The 21,690-nt window shown below is 39.2% G+C and overlaps 1 protein-coding gene across 1 annotated transcript in view; it reads left to right on the forward strand.

The window, feature by feature from the left end:
* The window catches only part of LOC145440247 (atlastin-1-like), a 95,703-nt gene extending 83,636 nt beyond the window's left edge, over window positions 1-12,067 (forward strand). Inside the window, exon 3 of the mRNA XM_080317823.1 lies at window positions 11,853-12,067. Coding sequence (XP_080173949.1) covers window positions 11,853-12,050 — 198 coding nt within the window. The 3' untranslated portion in view covers window positions 12,051-12,067. The remainder of the gene's footprint in view (window positions 1-11,852) is intronic.
* The last annotated feature ends 9,623 nt before the right edge of the window (window positions 12,068-21,690 follow it).

Here is a 21,690-nt window from a genome sequence, read left to right on the forward strand (position 1 = left end):
ACTACCAAGTGAAAATGGTTTGTTGCTGTAGGGTAAAAATATATTTCCAAGTGAAAAAGGTTTGTTGCTCAAAGAAAAAATATATTTCCAAGTGAAAAAGGTTTGTTATCCAGAGAAAAAATAGATTTCCAAGTGAAAAAGGTTTGTTACCCAGGGAAAAAATTTGTTTACAAGTGAAAAGGGTTTGTTATCCGGGGAAAAAATATATTTCCAAGTGAAAAAGGTTTGTTATCCGGGAAAAAAATATATTTCCAAGTGAAAAAAGGTTTGTTACCCAGGGAAAAAAGAATACATTTCCTAATGAAAATGGTTTCTTACTCTGGGTAGACGTCAGATCTCCAAAGGAAAATAATATGTTTAGTCAGGTAAACGATGGACTGCCAAGTGAAAGTGGTAATTTTACGTAGGTAAACGTCGTGGGTTCAGTGTCGTTGGTCTTGTTAAACGTAGCTCTCGAGTTGTACAATATACTTGTCGTGAGTCTACAATTACGAAGGAAGAGAATGAAATTGCTATTATGAGTGTCAGAAGGTTGTTGTATGTAGATTTGACAGACACCCTATCATTCGCATATGACAAACATAATCATGGCCATTAACTAACTTGCTCGGTCTCGATCAATGCAAAAGAGATGATTAGTTTTTTGAAACCGCAGCGAAGACCACATGTAAATCTATGCGATAGACTTCTATCTCCTTACATTCAGTCGTGTCGTGTCCATTTTAATACGGACCCCACATGTATGACATGCACACACTAACGCCGTAAACAGAAGTCGATGATTTTGATTAATAAAAATATTTCTTGACTACATCGGAATGTCTATGTTGTAGAAAGTAAATACTTTTATGGTGTTGTGTGTTTAATGAAAGCGATTGGTTACAAGTATGTTTTGGCGAAATAAAATTTATTTTTCTGTATGTGACAGTTTGTGAGGAAATGAAAATAGATTCATGGTTTTAATTGGATTGCGCTGGTTAATGTACGCTTCAACATGGAGACTTGACGTGGAACAACAACTCGATTCACAAAACAATTTGTCACTGGTGTGCAGAGGGTTAGGAACATTTTAATACAGCTCCATCTACTGGTTGCTGTGAGGATAATCATGTGATGACTCAGCACTTTTCGTTAGCAAAGTAGATTGATCTGTGTGTAAGATTCGAGAGTCGTTACTAGAAAACGTATGTACTCTGTTGTTGGAGTAGCTGGTTTATTGCTATGACATTGACAGAATCTCGAGAAGTGAGTATGCCTTACATTCACGAAAGTTTACGTGGCTCCGTTGTAATAAATTCGTGTTAACTAATCTCGGCTGGATACTGCAATTGTGCTGGACTTACACGTGGTATTCGCATACTGCGCACATACAAACTTTTCTGTAAACAACTCTGATGTTACTGTCGGTACTAGTGCTGTGTTGAACTATTTGGTTCTTAAGACACATGAACAACCATTCAGACAATAAAGTTCTTGAGGTAACGAAACAGTTTGTAGAGTCAAACCAACCATTCTTTAGTTTCGTAATGTGAGAATATCGAGTAAAGTTGATTACTTTGTGTAAATATCTTTCGTACTTTTGTAAGAGTTGTGGGGGTCTCTTGAAAAAGTAACTAGTTGACAAAAACAAAATGTTGAATGAAGGTTCGTCTGTTGTTTTCATAAGTCAAGAGAGTGAAAATTGTTGTTGTTGTTTTTGTTACACTAAATCGAAATAGTGCGAAAGCGTCACCAATCATTGCGTATGTTCGTAGCATGGAATATCGAATATTTTCGTGTGCCGTGAATATCTTTCATATACACTTAGTATGAAATGAGATGTGTGGAATAATAATTAGTTTCCAACAAAAGTAAAACTTGTTGTGTTTGCTTGTGTACTTTTTATCATTGTTTGTTGTTGAAAGACGGGTGAGTTTACATTTAAATATAGTAAGCGGGACAACTCAAGTAATAAATTTTGCTCGGTTGAAAATCGACTCGTTTGAAAATACCGGTCAATGGAGTAACAGTATCAATATGAGTGGTATATTATTTTTCGCGAGATGCACCAATCTTCTAAGCGTAACTTTTCAAAAATTCGCCATGTCATAGAGAAGTAGTCGGTTGTTACGAACTCGAAACAAATGTACTTCGATTATCACGATGATGGAAATTACGACCAACACAGTATTTCGTAAGTGAATGTGTATCGTTTGGTATGTTCAGCAGTCACTAAATGACAAAAATAGCAAACTGATGCAACCCGGTAGTTAAACGATACAGTTACAAGTTGGATGTAATCTTGATTTACAGATGACAGCTTGATGAGTATTGTGATGACTAGGGCAATTTTTTTGACCTAAAAAAAGGAAGATTTTGACCTAATAAATCTAAATTTTGACCTTTTTTGACCTAAAAAAACTAAAATTTGACCAAATTTTGACCTCACGTATGCAAATTAGGTGTTTTCGCATATAATGTTAAAATTGTACTACTTATCTTCATTTCTGGTTGGAACTGTCTGTCCTTACAAAGTAGATTGGCCGGAAAAAACGTTGTTGGCTCAAAAACTGACAGATTTTTACATGAAAAACTAGTATTTTAACGAAATCTGGCCCTGTGAAGAATTCCAGTAGTTACATTACGTATTCTGGTGGAAATAATTAAAATTTGTTTTAGTACAACGAAAGATCCTTTCCTACATTCTCGGGTAGAAAGTGTCTGTCCTTACTACGTAGCTTGCCAAGAACGGAGAAAGAACGTTCAACAGCAGCATTTGTTGGCTGACAACACTCAAGTTGTGTGCACACTGCTGGTGACAAACCGTGTTGCTTCATTCTGACAATGTTGTCTATATCACAATTTTTCAGCTTGCGCTTCTTGATATAAGAACCATGCAATGTCCAAGCAGTCTTGCTTCAGCTAGGATATTGCGGTACGTTGACCATAAAACCATGTCACTATTTGTTTCATTTGACCATTTATGATTCACAATGAGCAGACGATGGTCCGTTTACAACGGTAGGCCTATAAAGTAGGCTACGAGCTGTAAAATATCAAATGATAAGTTCGCCGACAGCGCAAAATCTACGATACAAACGAAATGCAGAGGTCAAAAAATGTTTGACTTTGTAAACAATTTTGACAAATTTTGACCTAACGCTACAATTTTGACCTAATTTTGACTTTTTTTGACATGTCAAAAAAAAATTGCCCTAGTGATGACATTTACTTTAGCGAATGATAACGGAAAAATTTTCGGTTGCATTGTCGGTGTATGTGTTAGACAAATAATTCTAGTACACCTAACTATAGGATACATTTGGCAAACATCGTACAAATTGTTTCGTTGTGATGGTAACGACTTTCAGCGGTTTGGTTTCATGTCGGGAATTATTATTTGGGGGTTCAAAAACAATCAATACTACAAATGAACAACAATACAAAACACGTTAAGTGAATTACAGCGTAGCAAGTACTTCCTTGATATTACGATTGTTGTGTACCAGACATTTCTAACTGAATTGAATGCATCTAGCAAACATATTCCAATTTACTTTTGTAATGATCAAAGTATGTGAAATGGTGCGAATGGATTAGGTATTAATCAATCGGCGGTATGTCAATTCACCTAGTGTGATATCTTGACACCGGATAATGTGCGAAAGTGTTTCAATTCTCAGTGCTGATTACGATGATAAAGTATTGTACCGGTTATTGTTTAACAAAGGAAATTGTTGTTTCATCTTTAGTCTTGGTTAGTGGAGACAATTACATTTGTGAAATATTTTCTGATATCCGCGATACGCAGGGTGATATGTACCAAGGTGGAATAATTTTCCATTCAAGAACATTTCAGACACGCATAGTTTTACAACTCAATATGTTAATAACAACGGTACTGAAAAGTTTGTTGCTGTCGTAATAACCTTTACCACAACGCCGGGTCTAATTAACGCGAATAATTTAATAATCAAGTCATGATAGACCATTACAAAATCTCATATGTTAAATCGATGTGACAATCCTTATGTTTAAATCACGATAATTTTCGATATAACACCTGCGTTCGATTGTAAGAAACTACGATGGTCATACTTTCAAATGTCGTATACTGAAATATATTATGTTAATCTCAAGTCGCCGACACCGAGAAGTAATTACTTTTGTCTTACAAAATATACCGCATAGTAATTTCTTTGTCTTGCGGCATAGTAACGACTTTTACAGTTGAACAAAAAAAGACGAGTTGGTGGTATATGCCTAAAACCGAACTTGATATGTTTGTGGGTTGTAGTGATTACTTGGATAGTCTTGTCTACTTTTCGTATGGACACTTTTTGCTTTGGTTCGGTGAGTTACAAACGGATTGACTTGACAAGGTTTTTGTATTTTACTCTTTTGTTGATGGCAAGATGTTAAAATGTTGAGATGTCATAGTGATAATATTTCTGAAACTCTCTTTGACAAACGTAAAGACAGGTCGCGAATAGAGTTGTAATGTTTCATTACTTATTTCGAATCAATGTGCGTATAATCTCTAAATATGACTGGGTTGAAAGTTGTTAGTCATGTTTGTCAATCTATTTCAATTCAGACTATGTCAAAGTCCAAATATTTCATTTTGGATTATCTGGATTTACCTTTAGTACATCTACAAACGGATTGACTTGACGAGGTTTTTGTATTTTACTCTTTTGTGTATGGCAAGATGTTAAAATGTTGAGATGTCATAGTGATAGTATTTCTGAAACTATCTTTGCCAAACGGAAAGTCCGATCGCGAATATAGTTGTGATATTTCATTACTTGTTTCAAATCAATATGCGTATAATTTCGAAATGTGACTGGGTGAAAGTTGGTAGTTATGTTTGTCAATCTATTTCAGTGCTTTTCAACCTTTTTGAGCTCCATTCGCACTTTTTTTGTAAAATAAATTTCATTCGCACAAACTGATCGAAAATTGCTATACATAAAGAAGATGAAGATAGGCCTACAGATGTGCAACAGATTGACTACTATGTAACTTAAGCTATTAAGTGTCTCATTAAAAAAGCAACTTTTTCGCTCGTTTTGATTTCAACTATTTCAGAAAAACCCTTCTCAGCCAAACAATGTTGTTGGGAATTTGTACAAGAACGTCTACTAGTGGATGACCAGGTCTTATAATCTGTTCTGCACTCCTATCCAAATTACAGCGTATTTTTCGCGAGTGAAAAATGAATGCTGGCAGAAATCGTTTATCGAAAGGATGGAAGACCCACATGTTTGTGTTGAGGCTTTTGCCTTACGTCTTTGGAACATTAGGTGAAAATGAACAAGGCACATTAGAGCTCGCAACCTTATGATACGTTGCTCCAACTTCTCTCTCGCGAGTTTATGAGAAGAGCAAATAACTCACGATACTGCATGTTTTACTCATTAGCTCAAGCTAACTTGAGAATTCATAACAGTTTAATAACGGTAAAGTTGCTTTTACATCACCACCAAATATTTGAGTTTTTGTGGCATCTCGCGACCCGTGCCTCACCCATGAAAAGGAATTCATTTTTAATGTTATAGTTGTATGCTACGATTTTACGGGCATGTGTGACATACAGAACGCGTACACCACAATTCTACTAACGACAGCTCTACAAAACATGTATGACGTACGCGATTTCAAATTAGAGCGAATTAAATTCTTCTGCGTATCGCAGTTGTACTACTGCAGGGGTCACCAACACGCGGCCCGGGGCGGCCCGCCAAGTCATATTCTGCGGCCCGCGACCTGATTTGAGATTTCGGAAGAATGCTAAGAAATCTAATTTCAAATGCTGAAATTGACTACAGTTTCAACATGTTGTTGTTGTTGTTTCAAAACAAGCTATTCTCCTGTGCCCAACATCACTATTCGTCACTATAGCTAAAACGGCTGTGGTGATGGCAACAGCATTCCATCGCGGGGGAATCTGCTGATATGAATGGACATATTGCCTTGACTTGCAATGGCCCAAAAACACTGCCAGACGCTTAGAAATGGCTTAGGGCAGTGGTTCCCAAACTGAGGAGCCCGAAAGCATCTGAATGGGGAGGCGGAGATGCGCTCAAATGAAAAAATATTCGTGCTCCGCGCGATATACCTCATATTCATAGTTATTGCTCTGTGTATAGTCCGGAATTCATCTTATAGAATTCTCTCATCAACAGCCATAACCTTCCATGCCATCAAACTAGCCGTTGAGATTGCTAGCATTCTGGTTGCATTTTGTGATATGACGATTTTTCAGTATCAGGGACATGTCTAAAAAAGTTTGAGAACGACTGGATTATGGCTTCCCGACAATATCAAGCTTTACGTGGAGATGGTCTTTCGGCTAGTAACGATTCTCGCTGGTTCCAATATCGATTCCTTAGTCGCTGAAAAGCGTTTCCAGGTATCGTACACAGCTCACAGTTCAAAATATAATTAAAATTGATGATTATGGTTTTTTGTTGTATTTGTATTCATTTAATAAAATATTATTTCTTTTCTGGTCAATATGCCCATCGCCTATGTTAGGTAGCTGACCGTTGTACTGAAGTAGAGTTTTAGAACGCGGCTGCCTATTTTACATCGATATCGAATTCATGCGGCCCGCGGCCTCGTCGAAATTTGAAAAGTGGCCCGCGACCCGTTTTGAGTAGGCGACCCATGCTACTGTCTACTCAGATAGGAAGAACGGGACTATTCCGTGCCGACCACGGAGCGTATCCAATCCATTTCGAAAGGTTTGGCCATCCAGCATCGGTCATTTTACGTCTGAGGTTTTGTCGCAGCTTATGTTTTTGGCACCGCCTTTTACCAGCGGTTTGTTCGCCAACACTTTACGTCTTCAGGTGTCCCGATGCAGAAGGGGTTAGTCTCGAAATGAATGAATCTCATATGCCTGCAGAGCTCGCTTGTTGCTCAACCCTACCTTAGTTCATCCCAACGGTCTTCGACCATGTTTTCCAGAAAAAGCAGTAGGACAAATCTTATCATGAATTCTCATGATAAAGCTATATTTTCTGCGTGTCTCGCTTATTGGCTACAGTACCCAACACAGTGACCTTGAATATGTAAAAACTATCGCAGGATTTTTTGCAATAAATTCTATAAATATTGCATACATATTGACAGATAGCATCGTGTAAACCCAAAATTATAACCTTTGCGGTACATACTTTAATAACCATTAAAGGGGGAAAATTTGCGTTACAGTAACTTGCAAATGTGAGTCTGTAATAATGGTATTTACTACTATCCTCGTGCCTCGCGCTTATCGAACAGTTATTACGAAAATATGATGATTCTTTAGCGCAGGGGTCACCAACCTTTTTGCATCCGAGGGCTACTTTTGCGTAATGATTGAAGCGGCGGGCTACTATTTACTCCCGTCGTTTACCCGTACCACACTAAATTTCCACTTTGATATTCATAGCACCGGGCAGGACTGGACATCATGTTATCTGTTTCTATAGCAGTCAGTGGGAAGCCTGGCATTGTATGATATCAACTAGTGCGCTGTAGTCTGGTATTTAACTTGACACTACAATTCTGAGTGAGTGTTTCAGGTGTGCATTAATTAGGCGTGTTTTGTCTTTGTTATTGATGAAGTTCATGTCCGAAAAGGCTGATTCACAACGATAATAAGTTGAACCATAGACGCTTGTAACCTTCATAGCTGCTGCGCATACACCACTGTACTTTTCCGTATTAACAATGTACCAAACGTTTGCTGCATACTGAGGGGGGTCATTTTGTAGCGTTACAATCTCAATCTCCAACTGTTCAGCATCCAGAAATGACAAGATTTCATTATACCGGACAGCAGCAACGATTACAGAAACTTAGAAACATGGTATACTAAACTGCGTTGAGTGTAACAGAAACAAGCTGTGCCAAAAGATGCAATACGTATAATGGGTGTACAGATATTGAACATCTGCTAGTACTTCACGGCTATCTGACTACGAATAGTAATATTGTCTACTACTTTGGCATTGTCCTGGTCGTCGAGTTATCGTAACGGAACCCCCCACCATTTCAAGAAGACCGTGGACGGCATTTCGTCATGTCGCCTTTATAGGCAATGCGCCGTATCTTGAATTTCTGGTGATTCTATCACATACATCTATATATTACTAATTGTAATTGAAGATATTTTTGAGTGTTTATATATGTAAGTTAGATGATAGTGTGTTTTAAACAAGAATAGCTGAATCAATCAATCTATATATTTGAAAGCTCACTGTTAATAATCTGACGACAATTGGTAAATGCTCCTATTCCACCTATTTTTAGAATGGACTCGCGGGCTACTCATCTAGTCCTCGCGGGCTACCTGGTGCCCGCGGGCACCGGGTTGGTGACCCCTGCTTAGCGAAAGAGAGTAGAAAGTCAATTTGAAGTCACTTTTCCAGCCTGCCGCAAGCTCAGACGGGCTGGTATACTGTATGTCTGGCACTATAGAGATTGTAGAGATCTCTATACTGCCACTAAACCAGCTTCCAAACCAGACGTTTGGTTACGTAATAATTATAGTGCGGGAATATTAATTCACTACGGCTTGTGACAGCTACGATTAGTGGTGCGTCGCATTAAGTTTTACAATTCCGTCGCAACTACAAAAGTTACACTGACCTTAAATTTCCTATAAGGTTTATTTGAATTATTTCACGCCAGAAAAGTTAACAATTAACCACGATTTTCATTCCCACTTGATCCGGATTTTCATTCGCACCGTTCGCACCACCTTCGTCATTCGCACTTGATCCTGATTTTCATTCGCACTATTCGCACCACCTTCGTCATTCGCACAGCAATTTTTTTCATTCGCACAAGTGCGAACCGTCACACAGGTTGAAAAGCACTGATCTATTTCAATTCAGATTATGTCAAAGTCCTAATATTTCATTTTGGATTATCTGAATTTACCTTTAGTACATCCCGCGAACGGATTCCGACGCCGTACTATAACATTCCTAATAATACAGGTTCGAGGATTTTCATGATAGAGTTGACAAGTGATAAGATGCGTGTTTGTATTAAGAGTCGGATTTCAAGTTGACAAAGACAATAACTGTATAATGCACATACTTGTGATTCTTGATTCTTGTAGAGTTATAGTTGGTATTGATTCTATAGGTGTGAAAACAGTGGCGCGAATGTGTGAATAATTCAATGTGACTGAAAGTCGGCGTCAGTAATATTCAGGTTACGGTCGAATCAAAAGATCACGTTAAAAAGATTTCTCAAATTAATTAGAATTGTACCGAATTAACACATTCAGATACGAATCAACTTGAGCTGTGTAGCAAGTTTGATTTCAAGTTGTCAAATTGATGCATTGCTTGAATATTCGCATGATTCTTATCACGCAAAGTCAACGACTGTTCCAAAGTGTCAAAACATATAGCGATCGCGTGCAAGTGTCAAATTGTTGGTTTTCGAATCACGGTCTGCGCTGGTACTGTTATTCATTACTTATTACTTGATAGTAACAACCACCGACATATTACACTGTAGCGATTGGGATGTATGTAATGACAAGACGCGAGAAATGGCTATGTCTTTGGTGTTATCTTGTGAGCGATCGCGGGGTTTGTTATATATTTCACACCTATTTGAAGTGTTAGTTTGTGAGCGTGGTTATTGTTGGTATTCTAATCGCCGTCTACGCCGGCTCTGGGGTAATCTAACATTACCATGCGAGTAATTCCTAGATTTTGCAAACTATTTTCACGCCTTTTTTGTTGAAAGTACGACATTCCGCCCGCAGTCTATACCCGAAAGTACGAATCATCGCCGCGTCCATAAGAATAACGATAGATCATTGTCGTACTCGCCGTAATTTGGAATATACACATTAACTAAGGATCAATCACATGACTATTTACTTGATACATATTCAACACCGGGCGAGAGATGCCTATACCCGAAAGGGCGATTCACGGTCGCACCCATAAGACACAATAGCCGCATGCCACCCCGTCATAAGAATAACGATATATCATTGTCGTACTCACCGTAAACGTTGGGATTAACTCGAATCGGTCATATTTAATAATTTGTAATATACACATTACCTAAGAATCAATCACGTGACTATTTACTATTCCTGATACTTATTCAACACAGCGCGAGAGTTGACTATACCCGAAAGGGCGATTCACGGCCGCACCCATAAGAACACATGGCGAGTCACCACAGATCCCGTAACAATACATGACAGGCGAATCACCGCCACCGCCTATATCCACAACGTTAGTTCACTACCAAACAATCCATGGTAGGTCATCACCGCGACGTATACCTGAAAGGGTGGTATCACCGACGAGACGGTAGGTCATCGCCGCAGCCTATACCGAAAGGGTGGAGTCACCAACACGAGTTTTCAAGGTATATCATCGCCGCAGCCTATACCTGAAAGGGTGGTGTCATCACCGCACCCATAAGAAACAATGGCAGGTCACCACCACAAGGGGGGTCTAAAAGGGGGGGTCTAAAATCACCCCGGGTTTTCAGGCAGGTCACCACCCCGCCCATAAGCCACAATGGCACACCACGAGCGATCTACTATACTACTCATGTGACATGCCGCAAATTAGCACAGGGGGTTATTTCGGAGTGAAAAACGGTGATTTTAGCGAAAAGATGACCTTTTTTTTTAGTCAACCGATCACAAAGTGGGAAAAATTCACCGGTTTTTGAGAATTCTACTCCGGTTTCGCATCTTGCTAATTTCTGAAAAAGTGTCCTCCTTTTACATTTCCAAAATATGGTCAAATAAGAGACAAACGATACCAACGCAAATTGCACGAACATAACAGAATAAGAGATAGATATGTTAGGTCGTGCTCCAATAAACTCGAGGGGTTCTCCAATTTTTGCAGTTGCGAATAAAAATGATACTAGAATAAAGCTCATATATGACAGGTAACCTTCTGCAATGAATATAGGCTTGATAATGTATTATTACACTCAAAACAAGGGTCCGATTTTGACATCATTAAACTAGACGAGCCTGCAAGCGATCAAAAGGTTTAAATTAGGTTCAATATCCAACAAAGTTTGACACCCACCCCTCCCCCCCCCACATGATCTCCACTATGGTATATAATTGTCATCACTTTATTTGTGGTAGAATAAAGGATATATCTTCAAAATTACCGAATCTTTTATATTTTATGCTGTCCTCATGAATGTTACTGGATATTCCAGACTCGACTCAAAGCCTGATACTCGACGCGGAATTGAATCTCTCAGACATTCCATTCCCCCCTAATTGGCAATTAGGGATGGGCATAATGATTCGAGTACTCGAATCTGAATCGAGTAATAATTTTAATGAATCGAGTCGAGTAGTAAAATACGATTTTTTTCGCGTACTGAAAATATAGGCTCCTCTCCACTAAAAGCTATTTATCGACGAGAATTATAGTTTCGGTACTATTTTCCACTGCGCAAGCCTTTGAACATTATTTGACCGTATCGCAGCATACGAAACATATAGTACAAAGCTACTAACGTTACTGGAAATAACACATTTCCAAAGTCATGACCATCCCACAACATTATCACAAAGTGCAATGAAATCGGTAAGGTCGAAAAAATACCGAAGTATTTTTAATGTGATTGATAACAGCCATTATATTCTTTCGGGTCGCATGAAAGGTACACATTTGAACATTGACATCTACCATTTTGTTATGACATAATGGGTAATACCCGAATACTCGACTCGACTCGAAGCATAATACGTGGTTCAGAATCGAATCACTCAGGTACTCGATTTAGCCCAGCCCTATAGGCAATACCCAGCGTTATGTACGATAAAAGATGACGATCGCGAATAAGTTTTACTTTTACAGATAGCGGTTTTACTGCTGGATACTCAAGGAAGTTTCGAGAATGGCCGGGCAATGAAAGAGAATATACGGATTTTCGCATTGAGTACGCTCTTCAGCTCGTTGCAATTCGTCAACCTCCATAAGCAAATACTGACGAGCGACATGGAATATCTCCAGGCAAGTTATTTTACGCAACTTATGGTTTTGCTGCCCAATTAAACCTTTCCTATCGTTTGGAGTAGAGGTGTCGACCTATAGGATCTTCTAGATCAGGGCTCTTCAACCGGGTGTATCGTACACCCTGGGGTGTACCATACTGATTAAAGGCTATACCAGTCGGTTGGGGTGTGCTGGGATATACGAGATCCGCAATACTACATTTCATCTACATTACGACCTATCACAATAAATACGCAGGTTTATGCTCCAGAACAGGTTGACCGTATGTGCAATATCATGCAATGTTCGTATCAGTTGTTTGCCGACATCCCACTCACTGGCTTCTATTCGAGTAGATCAGTGGCTCCCAACCGGGGGGAAATTCCCCCCTTGGGGGGAATTCTGAAATTTTTAGGGGGGAATCTGGCTTAAATTTTTTAATGTGGAATCTGTCTTTGGCATTGATACACTGGTTTCATGAGGTTTTCAGATTTTTATGGTATAGTTAAGTAGAAATTAGTTCTTTACAATTGTATGTTTCTTTGGTGGATTTAAGCTAGGTGTATGTTTAGATGCATTCCGTAGATATTACACCCTCTGATAAAGTGATGCTCACGAGACGATTTCGTAGGACCCGCGACAGAGTCTCGACCAAATTGCTACTAAGCAGGAAAAATTCTAGCCGAATTCAGCACAAGGCCGCTAGTGCAATTGTTCAACTTTTAAGCCAACATATGAGCTAATGTGAAAAACATTCCAAATTCATCGATTCAACTTAAGTCAATAGCAAGCGGATTTATTTTTCGTCAGCGGCTACCCGACCGGTAAAAACAGGTCAAATTTAACGGTACTTTACCAAAGTGTAATACGGTCCGCATTCGATATAGTCCGGACATATCTGAACATGTTTGACCATTAATTACTCTGTCAACAAATGGTTGTGCGTTACAAAGCACCTTTTTTAGTCACAGGCAATTTTTTCATAGGGGGGAATTTTAGCTCAAATATCGGCCAAGGGGGGCACGAGACCAAAAAGGTTGAGAACCACTGGAGTAGATCAAGGTAGAGTTACGTTCAGCTTGCGATATCTGTCTCTATCGATTCTTGATGAATTCATCGACATGGCTCGGACATTTTGAATGCACTTCCTGCGAGATGCGTACAAATAGCGCAGTGAACATAATTGCAGACAGAGCCGTAACAGCACTTCGTCAGGCCCCCTCAAAACGTTGGTCTTGCCCCACCCCCCCCCACCCCACCCATAGCGTGGGAAACCTAACTTATGGTGGGCTTCGCCCCCCAGCAGTCCCCATCCTCCCAGGCTATAAGCTGTTTGCCGCTACTTAATATCTTTTTCATTGGGTGTCCGTTTAGTGAGTCAGCTTTTCTCTCCCGAACGCGCAAAGCACAAGAGATTTCCATAATTCATGTCTGAATCGGTCAATATGATCGGGAAATGCATGTATATTGCTATCAATTTTTAATCTCTCTCTGCTCGTGTAATCTGACTTAGCGGTAAAGCTGAGTGAGGTGTGTTTGAAGAGAGGACTTCTCAATAACAATTAAACATCGCCGGGATCCGTTGGCAGGAACGAAACAGCACTTCGTCCGGCCCCTCAAAATACTTGAGTCTTTGGCTCCTATAGGGTGATAAACCGAGCCGCCATCACGTTGTTCGGTTTTGCCACAAAATTATAGTTGTACTGTTTAGTGATCAAGCGCGAAACGCAAAAATTATCGCTCATTCAAGATAAAATCGGCCAATAAGATCGGGAATTGCATATTTATTGCTATCAGTTCCTTTTCCTCTCTGCTCACGTAATCAAATTTACTGGTAGAGCTAAGTGAAGTGTCTTTCAAACTGTAGAGCCTCTAAATAATAATTAAACATCTTCGGGTGGACGGACCCGTTGGTATATCACTTCGTTACTTACAAGATGTTATTTCGTGAACTCCTGTCGGCTCTCTCTCTCTATATATATATATATATAAAATAGAATCGCCCAAACGAACTAAACCAAAAGATCACACGATAGTCACGATTTCAAATCGGTATTTCTTCACTGGCATATAATTTTCCCTGCGGGATGATATTCGTCTTGTGTGGTTCAAATTGCCCAGACGGGAACATTCGGCGCCAGTCATTTAGGCGCCTATGGACAATTAAACCTGTAGGACAATTAAACCTGTAAGTACGCTACGTTCTCAGTCGCAAAATCTCTTGTCCGTTCCAAGAGTCAGAACATCGACCTACGGCGAAAGAACCTTTTCTTCCTCGGCCGCCATTCTGTGGAACAATCTTCTAATTTCTATCAGACTATGTGACTCGCTATACGTTTTCAAACGCAAAATCAAGACCGTTTTATTCACACGAGCGTTCGAACTAGAGTAGTGTTCATTCCGCTCTACAACTATGCACTTCGTCTTTTATACATATCGTTTACTTTTATATTTTATTGCCTTTTATGTACAGCGCCCTAGTGTAGTAATGATATATTGTTATATTCGGCGCTCTATAAATTATTATATTATTATATTCTTTATTCACAGTAAAACTGGTAAATACACACATAACCCGGGGAGCAACCTGCCTCTAAAGGAAAATGGCGAGATTAGAGTAAATTTTAAAATTTCAGTAATACATTCAAATTGTTATTCCTATGCAATACATAATGAAGTCAGATTACAGAATTGCAGCAGATGAAGAATTGGCAAGGGTTACAGAGCAGAGGTAGATATGATTGAAGATGAAGACTCGAAATTACAGAAATTATGCTGTGATTATTATATTCTTTATTCACAGTAAAACTGGTAAATACACACATAATCCGGGGAGCAACCTGCCCCAAAAGGAAAATGGCGAGATTGGAGTAAATTTTTAAAATTTCAGTAATACATTCAAATTGTTATTTCTATGCAATACACGGAGATTATTATTATTATTGTTATGTATTTATTATTATATATATTCTTTATTCACAGTAAAACTGGTAGATACACACATAATCCGGGGAGCAACCTGCCCCCAAAGGAAAATTATTATTATTATTATGATTCTTTATTCACAGTAAAACTGGTAGATACACACATAATCCGGGGAGCTACCTGCCCCCAAAGGAAAATGGCGAGATTGGAGTAAATTTTTAAACTTTCAGTAATACATTCAAATTGTTATTCCTATGCAATATTATTATTATTATATTATTATATTCTTTATTCACAGTAAAACTGGTAGATACACACATAATCCGGGGAGCAACCTGCCCCCAAAGGAAAATGGCGAGATTGGAGTAAATTTTTAAAATTTCAGTAATACATTCAAATTGTTATTCCTACGCAATACACGGAGAAGTCAGATTACAGAATTGCAGCAGATGAAGAATTGGCAAGGGTTACAGAGCAGAGGTAGAGATGATAGAAGATGAAGAATCGAAATTACAGAAATTATGCTGTGATTCACAAGTGTAATTTTAGTCCAGTGGTGCATTCAAGGCCTTCCGAAGAATGTGCACAGTGCCCAATAATGTGATTTTCTGGATCATGTCGAATCGAACGTTACCCGGAATTTGTTGGATATGCCTCATGAGTTTTTTGCTCACGACCCCTGTAGCACCAATGACTATCGGTACAATGTTTATTTTGCATCGCCACATTTTCTCACATTCCATTTTGAGGTCTGCGTATTTGGAGTATTTTTCTGATTCTTTTTGCAGTAGGTTGTGATCAGCTGGGACAGCCAGTTCAATGAATAAGCATTCTCTTTTCTTTTTTAGTTTGACGATTATATCCGGGCGGTTGCTCCTGATTTCGCGGTCAGTTATAACTGGTACATCCCACAGAATTTTTACTTGTTCGTTTTCTGTCACTGGTGCTGGGCTGTAATCATACCAATTTTTTGTCGAAGTGGTGATGTTAAAATGTTTGCATAATTCAAGATGAATGTAGTGACCAATCCTATTGTGTCTCCATGTGTATTCGGTAGCTGCAAGTGCCCCACAGCCGGACATGAGATGTGCTACAGTTTCATTTTGGTTGTGGCACATTCTGCATTTGCCGTCTGTGTTTTGCTTCAGAATTCTTTTGCGATAGTATTTTGTAGGAAGCGATTGGTCTTGTGCTGCGAAAATGAATCCTTCGCTTGCCGGTTTCAGGCCAGAGCTGGATAGCCAGGTCCATGAAAGCTCGTCTACATGGGGCTGTGAAGTTAACTTCTTGTGCTGTCCATGAAGAGGCATCGATTCCCATATCGTTTCTCTCATTTTGAGCATTGCATTTTTGTACTGGACTCGTGCTGCTTTTGCTATTGTTGTGGGTTTGGCAACAGTGTTTTCAGCAGTGTACAGGTTAGCTGTTTCCATGTTGACTTCTCTGACGTACTTGTCGTGACGATAGCTCAGGGATTTTGTTTTGCGCTGTTTGTCTTCCTGTGCAATGAGTATGCAGTAAATGTTTTCGCTGTTGTCGATGTACTGTGACAAGCCGATGATTTCTGTTTTGAAAGTTTGTTCAATTTCTTGTAGTCCTCGACCACCTTTTTTTCTGGGGATGTACAGTCTTTGTGTATCAGATTTTGGGTGATGCATGTGGTGCATTGTCATCAATTTTCTCGTCTTTGTATCCAATTTTTTAATTTCATCTTTGCGCCAGTTCACCACACCAAAGCTATATCTCAAGACAGGCACTGCAAGACTGTTTATGGCATTGATTTTGTTTTTGGAATTGAGTTCAGTTTTGAGAATTGACTTGAGCCTGCTAATGTATTCCTTTTTCAGACTTGATTTCATTGCAGCATGTTTAATGTTGTCGCTTTCACAGATCCCTAGATATTTATAGTGATCTTCGGCATTCAATTCTGTTATGGTTTCACCCAGTTTGAAGCTCATGTCGCCAGTGCTGGTGACTCTTCCACGTCGTATGGTAAGTTTTGAGCATTTATCCAAGCCAAATTTCATTTTTATATCTTCCGAAAACTCATGAACAATTTTCATTTGGTTATTCAGGTCTGCATCGGATTTCGCGTACAGTTTCAGATCATCCATGAACAAAAGGTGATGAATCTTTTCACCTTCAGAGTTTGCTGCTTTTTTCATCACGTATCCTGTTTCATTTTTTCTCAGCAACTCACTGAGTGGAGCTAAACTGAGGCAGAATAGAAGTGGTGAGAATGAGTCGCCTTGAAAGATACCATTCCGTATCTGAATTGTACAGGTTGTACAGGTAATTGTACAGGTATTATTATTATTATTATGTATTTTGTATATATACCGAAGTTTTCGGTCAGCATTAGGGCAGTCCTTTTCGGCCAAGGTTATTTCGCTGCCGATCGTTCTGGCACACTTCTTGGAGTCGCATGTTACATAACCATAAACTTTATATGTCTTGGTGCGTCGTGGCGCGGTAATGGTTAACGACGATCTGCCCATTTCTATAAATTTTGAGTATTTTTTATTGGGGGAATAGTACCCAATAATCATGATATTTCGCAACTTGAAATTAAAAATTTTCAAAAAATAGTTTATAATTTATGCTAATTCACGAAATAATTTTGGGCCCCTTCGAGATCGCCCCCGCTCTTATTGGGGGGGTGCGGGGTGCGGCAGTTACTGCCCTGATTGCAGAGCCGTAGCCAGGAGGTCTCTAGGGTCTATTTTGACAACCACTGTCTTGGGTCCTGCCGGCACTTGCCACCTGATTTTGTCGATTGTTATTTTATCGTACCATCTTTTACTTTTCATCCAGCATGCAGGCCTCCTCCTTACATCGCCTAGGCCAAGGTGGATGTGTGATCTCAATGACTACTCCAAGTCGTTTCGGCATCTTCCTACACTTCATTTTATCGCAGTATCGTGATGTTTTGAAATGATGAAATTTTATGAATAAACTTGAACTTGAACTCGAGTCTGGGGACTAGGTTACAACCTTGCAAAGTAGCAATATACAACACAATTAATAATAAAACCGGACTATAAATCGTCATTAATTTTTAGAGCTTCTTGGGGGTACAGAACTTCAATGTACAATTGAATTGTATATTCATATTGGAAAGAACCCGAATATTTTCGGCTGACAACTCGGTAGGGGGTAATCGTCAGCAACTAGTAGAGAATTGGTAAGAACATTGTATATCAATAATCTTACCACAAATTATGACGTCACCAACATGAAATTGCGAATGAGAGTGCGTTCCGTATACTATTTTAGGTGGTACACGAACTCCTTTCGTTAACAGAGTTTTGGTTGGTGTATTATGATAAAAAATCGACTCCAAGGCACACAAATGGAAGTGTGAAGGGCCCCTCCCGACGACGCGAAATCTGTCTTCTCGATAATTTTTTGCACAAATCGGTTAATCCAACAGATGTTTGCCGATGGTAGAATTATTGGCATTTGATCGTCAGCATCAAGCTTAAGCGGATGAATTAAGAGTGAGCTTATCACCAAGCGTGATGCACGTTCTGGGATGAATCTGGGGATATGTTGGTTCATGCGTTCCTTCCAAAATTCCATCATATCTACCGGTAGTAGTTAGTATGACCGGTCTGGGTGTGCCTGGGGCTCTTATGGGCCCGCTCACACGCGGCTGCGAAACTCGTGTTCGCACGGTAACCCTTTTGGCCCCCCTATCGGTCGCACGCGGCTATTGTGTCTTATGGCGCCTCTCGCACGGTAACCCTTTTCGGTATAGGGATCGCTCGCACGCGGCTTCGAAAACTCGTGTTCGCACGACCACCCTTTTTGACCCTCCTATCGCTCGCATGCGGCTATTGTGTCTTGTGGTCGCATGGTAACCCTTTCAGGTATAGCACCCGCTCACACGTGGCTTCGAAAACTTCGTGTTGGCATGTCGTGCTTTCGGGTACAGGCATCTTTCGTGTAGTGTTGAATATGTATCAGGTATGGTAAAGAGACACGTGATTGGTCCTTAGTTAATGTATATATCCCAAATTATCATATATGACCGATTCGATTGATCCTAACGTTCACGGTGAGTGCGACTTCAATGTATCGATGTTCTTATGGACGTGGCGACACGGTAAAGTAGCTGATGTAGACGCGACATGATAGCGTTACAGTATAGGGATCGCTCACACGGTTCTACATGAAGACATCATAGTTCAGGCATGACAAACGACTGATCGTGTTCTAACTCAAGTCTTTCCTCGCTGTCTATTGATTCGTAAGTAACCTGAATAATACCAACTTTCAGATCGGATTATTCGCACCTCCCATACCGCTGTTTCGCACCTACAGAATAGTCTGCTGTTCACAACCACAACAAGAATCACAAGTATACACATTTATACGTTCATTGTATTTATTACTCTGAAATCAAACTCTTCACAAAAGCACGCACAATCGTATCATTAACTTTTTTATCATCACCACAATTATTCAAGTATTTCTTGGCTGAAAATCCTTTAGCTCTTTTTATCGATAATGCTATAGCATGATCTCCGTACACACATCCGAAGTTTTACTCTGTAACTGTTTCACAGTCACGGAAAATTCATCCGGCTCCAGGAATTCGATTATCTGAGGTTTTAGTGGTCCGAAACCTAGTGAATCATGGAAATGAGTATCCTCATATCTGTATATAGACTAGACACCCAGTGAGACCCAGGTAAGCTCGACTCGTCGTAATTAATGGTAATAGCGAATTTCCCGCTAATTGGTTTCTTTGATAACCGGTCTACGGGATAAGTCCCAAGATATAGACTAAGTGTGTCAGGATGGTCATAGAGAATATCATTGATCTCAGACGTATTCATATTTCGACGACTTGTCTTTTTTGATTCAACTGAAGAAGATGTTGAAACTCCTTCAAACATAACAAGGTCATGGAGGTTGGTAAAGGCTTCGATGTAGTCAAAACCAGATGCACAAGTTTGTCACAGAGTCGACGCAGACGGTGATTCGAAAACCAATAATTTGACACTTTCTGGTGGTCGCTATATGTTTTGACACTTCGGAACAGTGGTTGAATTTAGTTGTATGATAAGAACCATGCGAATATTCAAGCAATGTGTCAATTTGTCAACTTGAAATGAAACTTATTACAAATAAGCTCAAGTTGATTCGTATCTGAATGTGGTAATTCCGTACAATTCTAATTCTTTTGAGAAATCTTTTTACCGTGATCTTTTGATTCGCCGGAAACCTGAATATTACTGACGCCGACTTTCAGCCACATCGATTAATCGCACATTCCGCGCCGCTGTTTTCACACATATAGAATCAATACCAACTAACTCAACATGAATCAAGAATCACAAGTACGCACATACAGTGAATGTATTTATTACTGAGAAATCAAACGCTTAACAAAAACACGCAACTTATCATTTACCAACCTAGCATCACCAAAAAATTCGGGTATTGCTGATTGAAAATCCTTGAGTCCTTATTATCAAAAGTGTTATAGTACGGTGGCGGAATCCACTCGCGAGATGTACTAAAGGTAAATTCAGATGATCCAAAATGATGTATTTTGACTTTGGCATAGTGTGAATTGAAATAGGATTGACAAACATAACTACCAACTTTCACCAGTCCCATTTCGATATTATACGCACATTGATTTTAAACAGGTAAGGAAACATTACAACTCTATTCGCGATCCGGCTTTCTGTTTGTCAAAGAGACATTTTAACATCTTACCACCCTCAAAAGAATTATTCACAACATTAACAAGTGTTTAAAATCTAGTTTTCACTTACTTGACTATATCACTACAACTCGCAAACTTGAATTAATTCATCCTGATTGTATTCATATGACCGATAATTTTTATTCAACTGTAAAAGTCGTTACTAATCTATAACACAAAGTAATCACTATTCGATGAATACGACGAGATTTGAATACTCAGTCTATGATAGCAATTCGCGCAAGTGAATCCAAAACATCCGGCTGTGAGAAAATCTTCACGGGCGTTGTTATTACCACATTGACTTACTACCTTATCCGACTTACTCAAAGTAAAGTTGACACGATTTCAATAATATACACAATCGTTACAACTGTAAACTATATTAATCAATCTCGGTCGTATTCACATATCACAGACCTGTGTTTTTTATTCCTTCGGTAAAATGTAGTCGTATTAATTTGATGATAACGTGCACACGCAAGAAACATTACCGCGATTTTATAATTGATCACTTGACTTAAGGTACCGAAAAACATTACCGAGATTTTTTATAAACTGGCCATATTACTCAACACATCCTTCAATATCAGAACACAAGGCCAATAGCAAAACAAAAGTACTTTTTAGTTTATTAAAAAACAAATCATTCGTCTTCAACTCGTGTTTTTTAAGATTTGTATTCAGAAATTCATTACGAATGAGTTGTAACGAACTTACGAAAGAGTTGTAAAGCAAACATTTTAGAAACAGCATTATCATCATCTCGATATCGTGAATCTACCAAACACAATCACGATCGATGTATTCAAATATATCACAGACGTATTAGACTGTAGTAGAGTTGTCCCCCTAAAAGTACACGCACACTCGATCCTCATTTTAACTGCGGGAGCGAAGTTTAGGAATCGCTTGCAATGACATATCCAACAACCCACACAAAACCTATTGTCGGAAACAGCCACATCGAATAGAAATATACGCACATTACGCAGTATGAAAATATCACTTTGGATATCGGAGTACCATTTTAAGTGTGGTAAGCTCTGTTTA

The sequence above is a fragment of the Botryllus schlosseri genome, chromosome 6 (assembly GCF_051294905.1).
Source record: "Botryllus schlosseri isolate E-star chromosome 6, Bs_hap1, whole genome shotgun sequence".
NCBI classification, from domain to species: domain Eukaryota; kingdom Metazoa; phylum Chordata; class Ascidiacea; order Stolidobranchia; family Styelidae; genus Botryllus; species Botryllus schlosseri.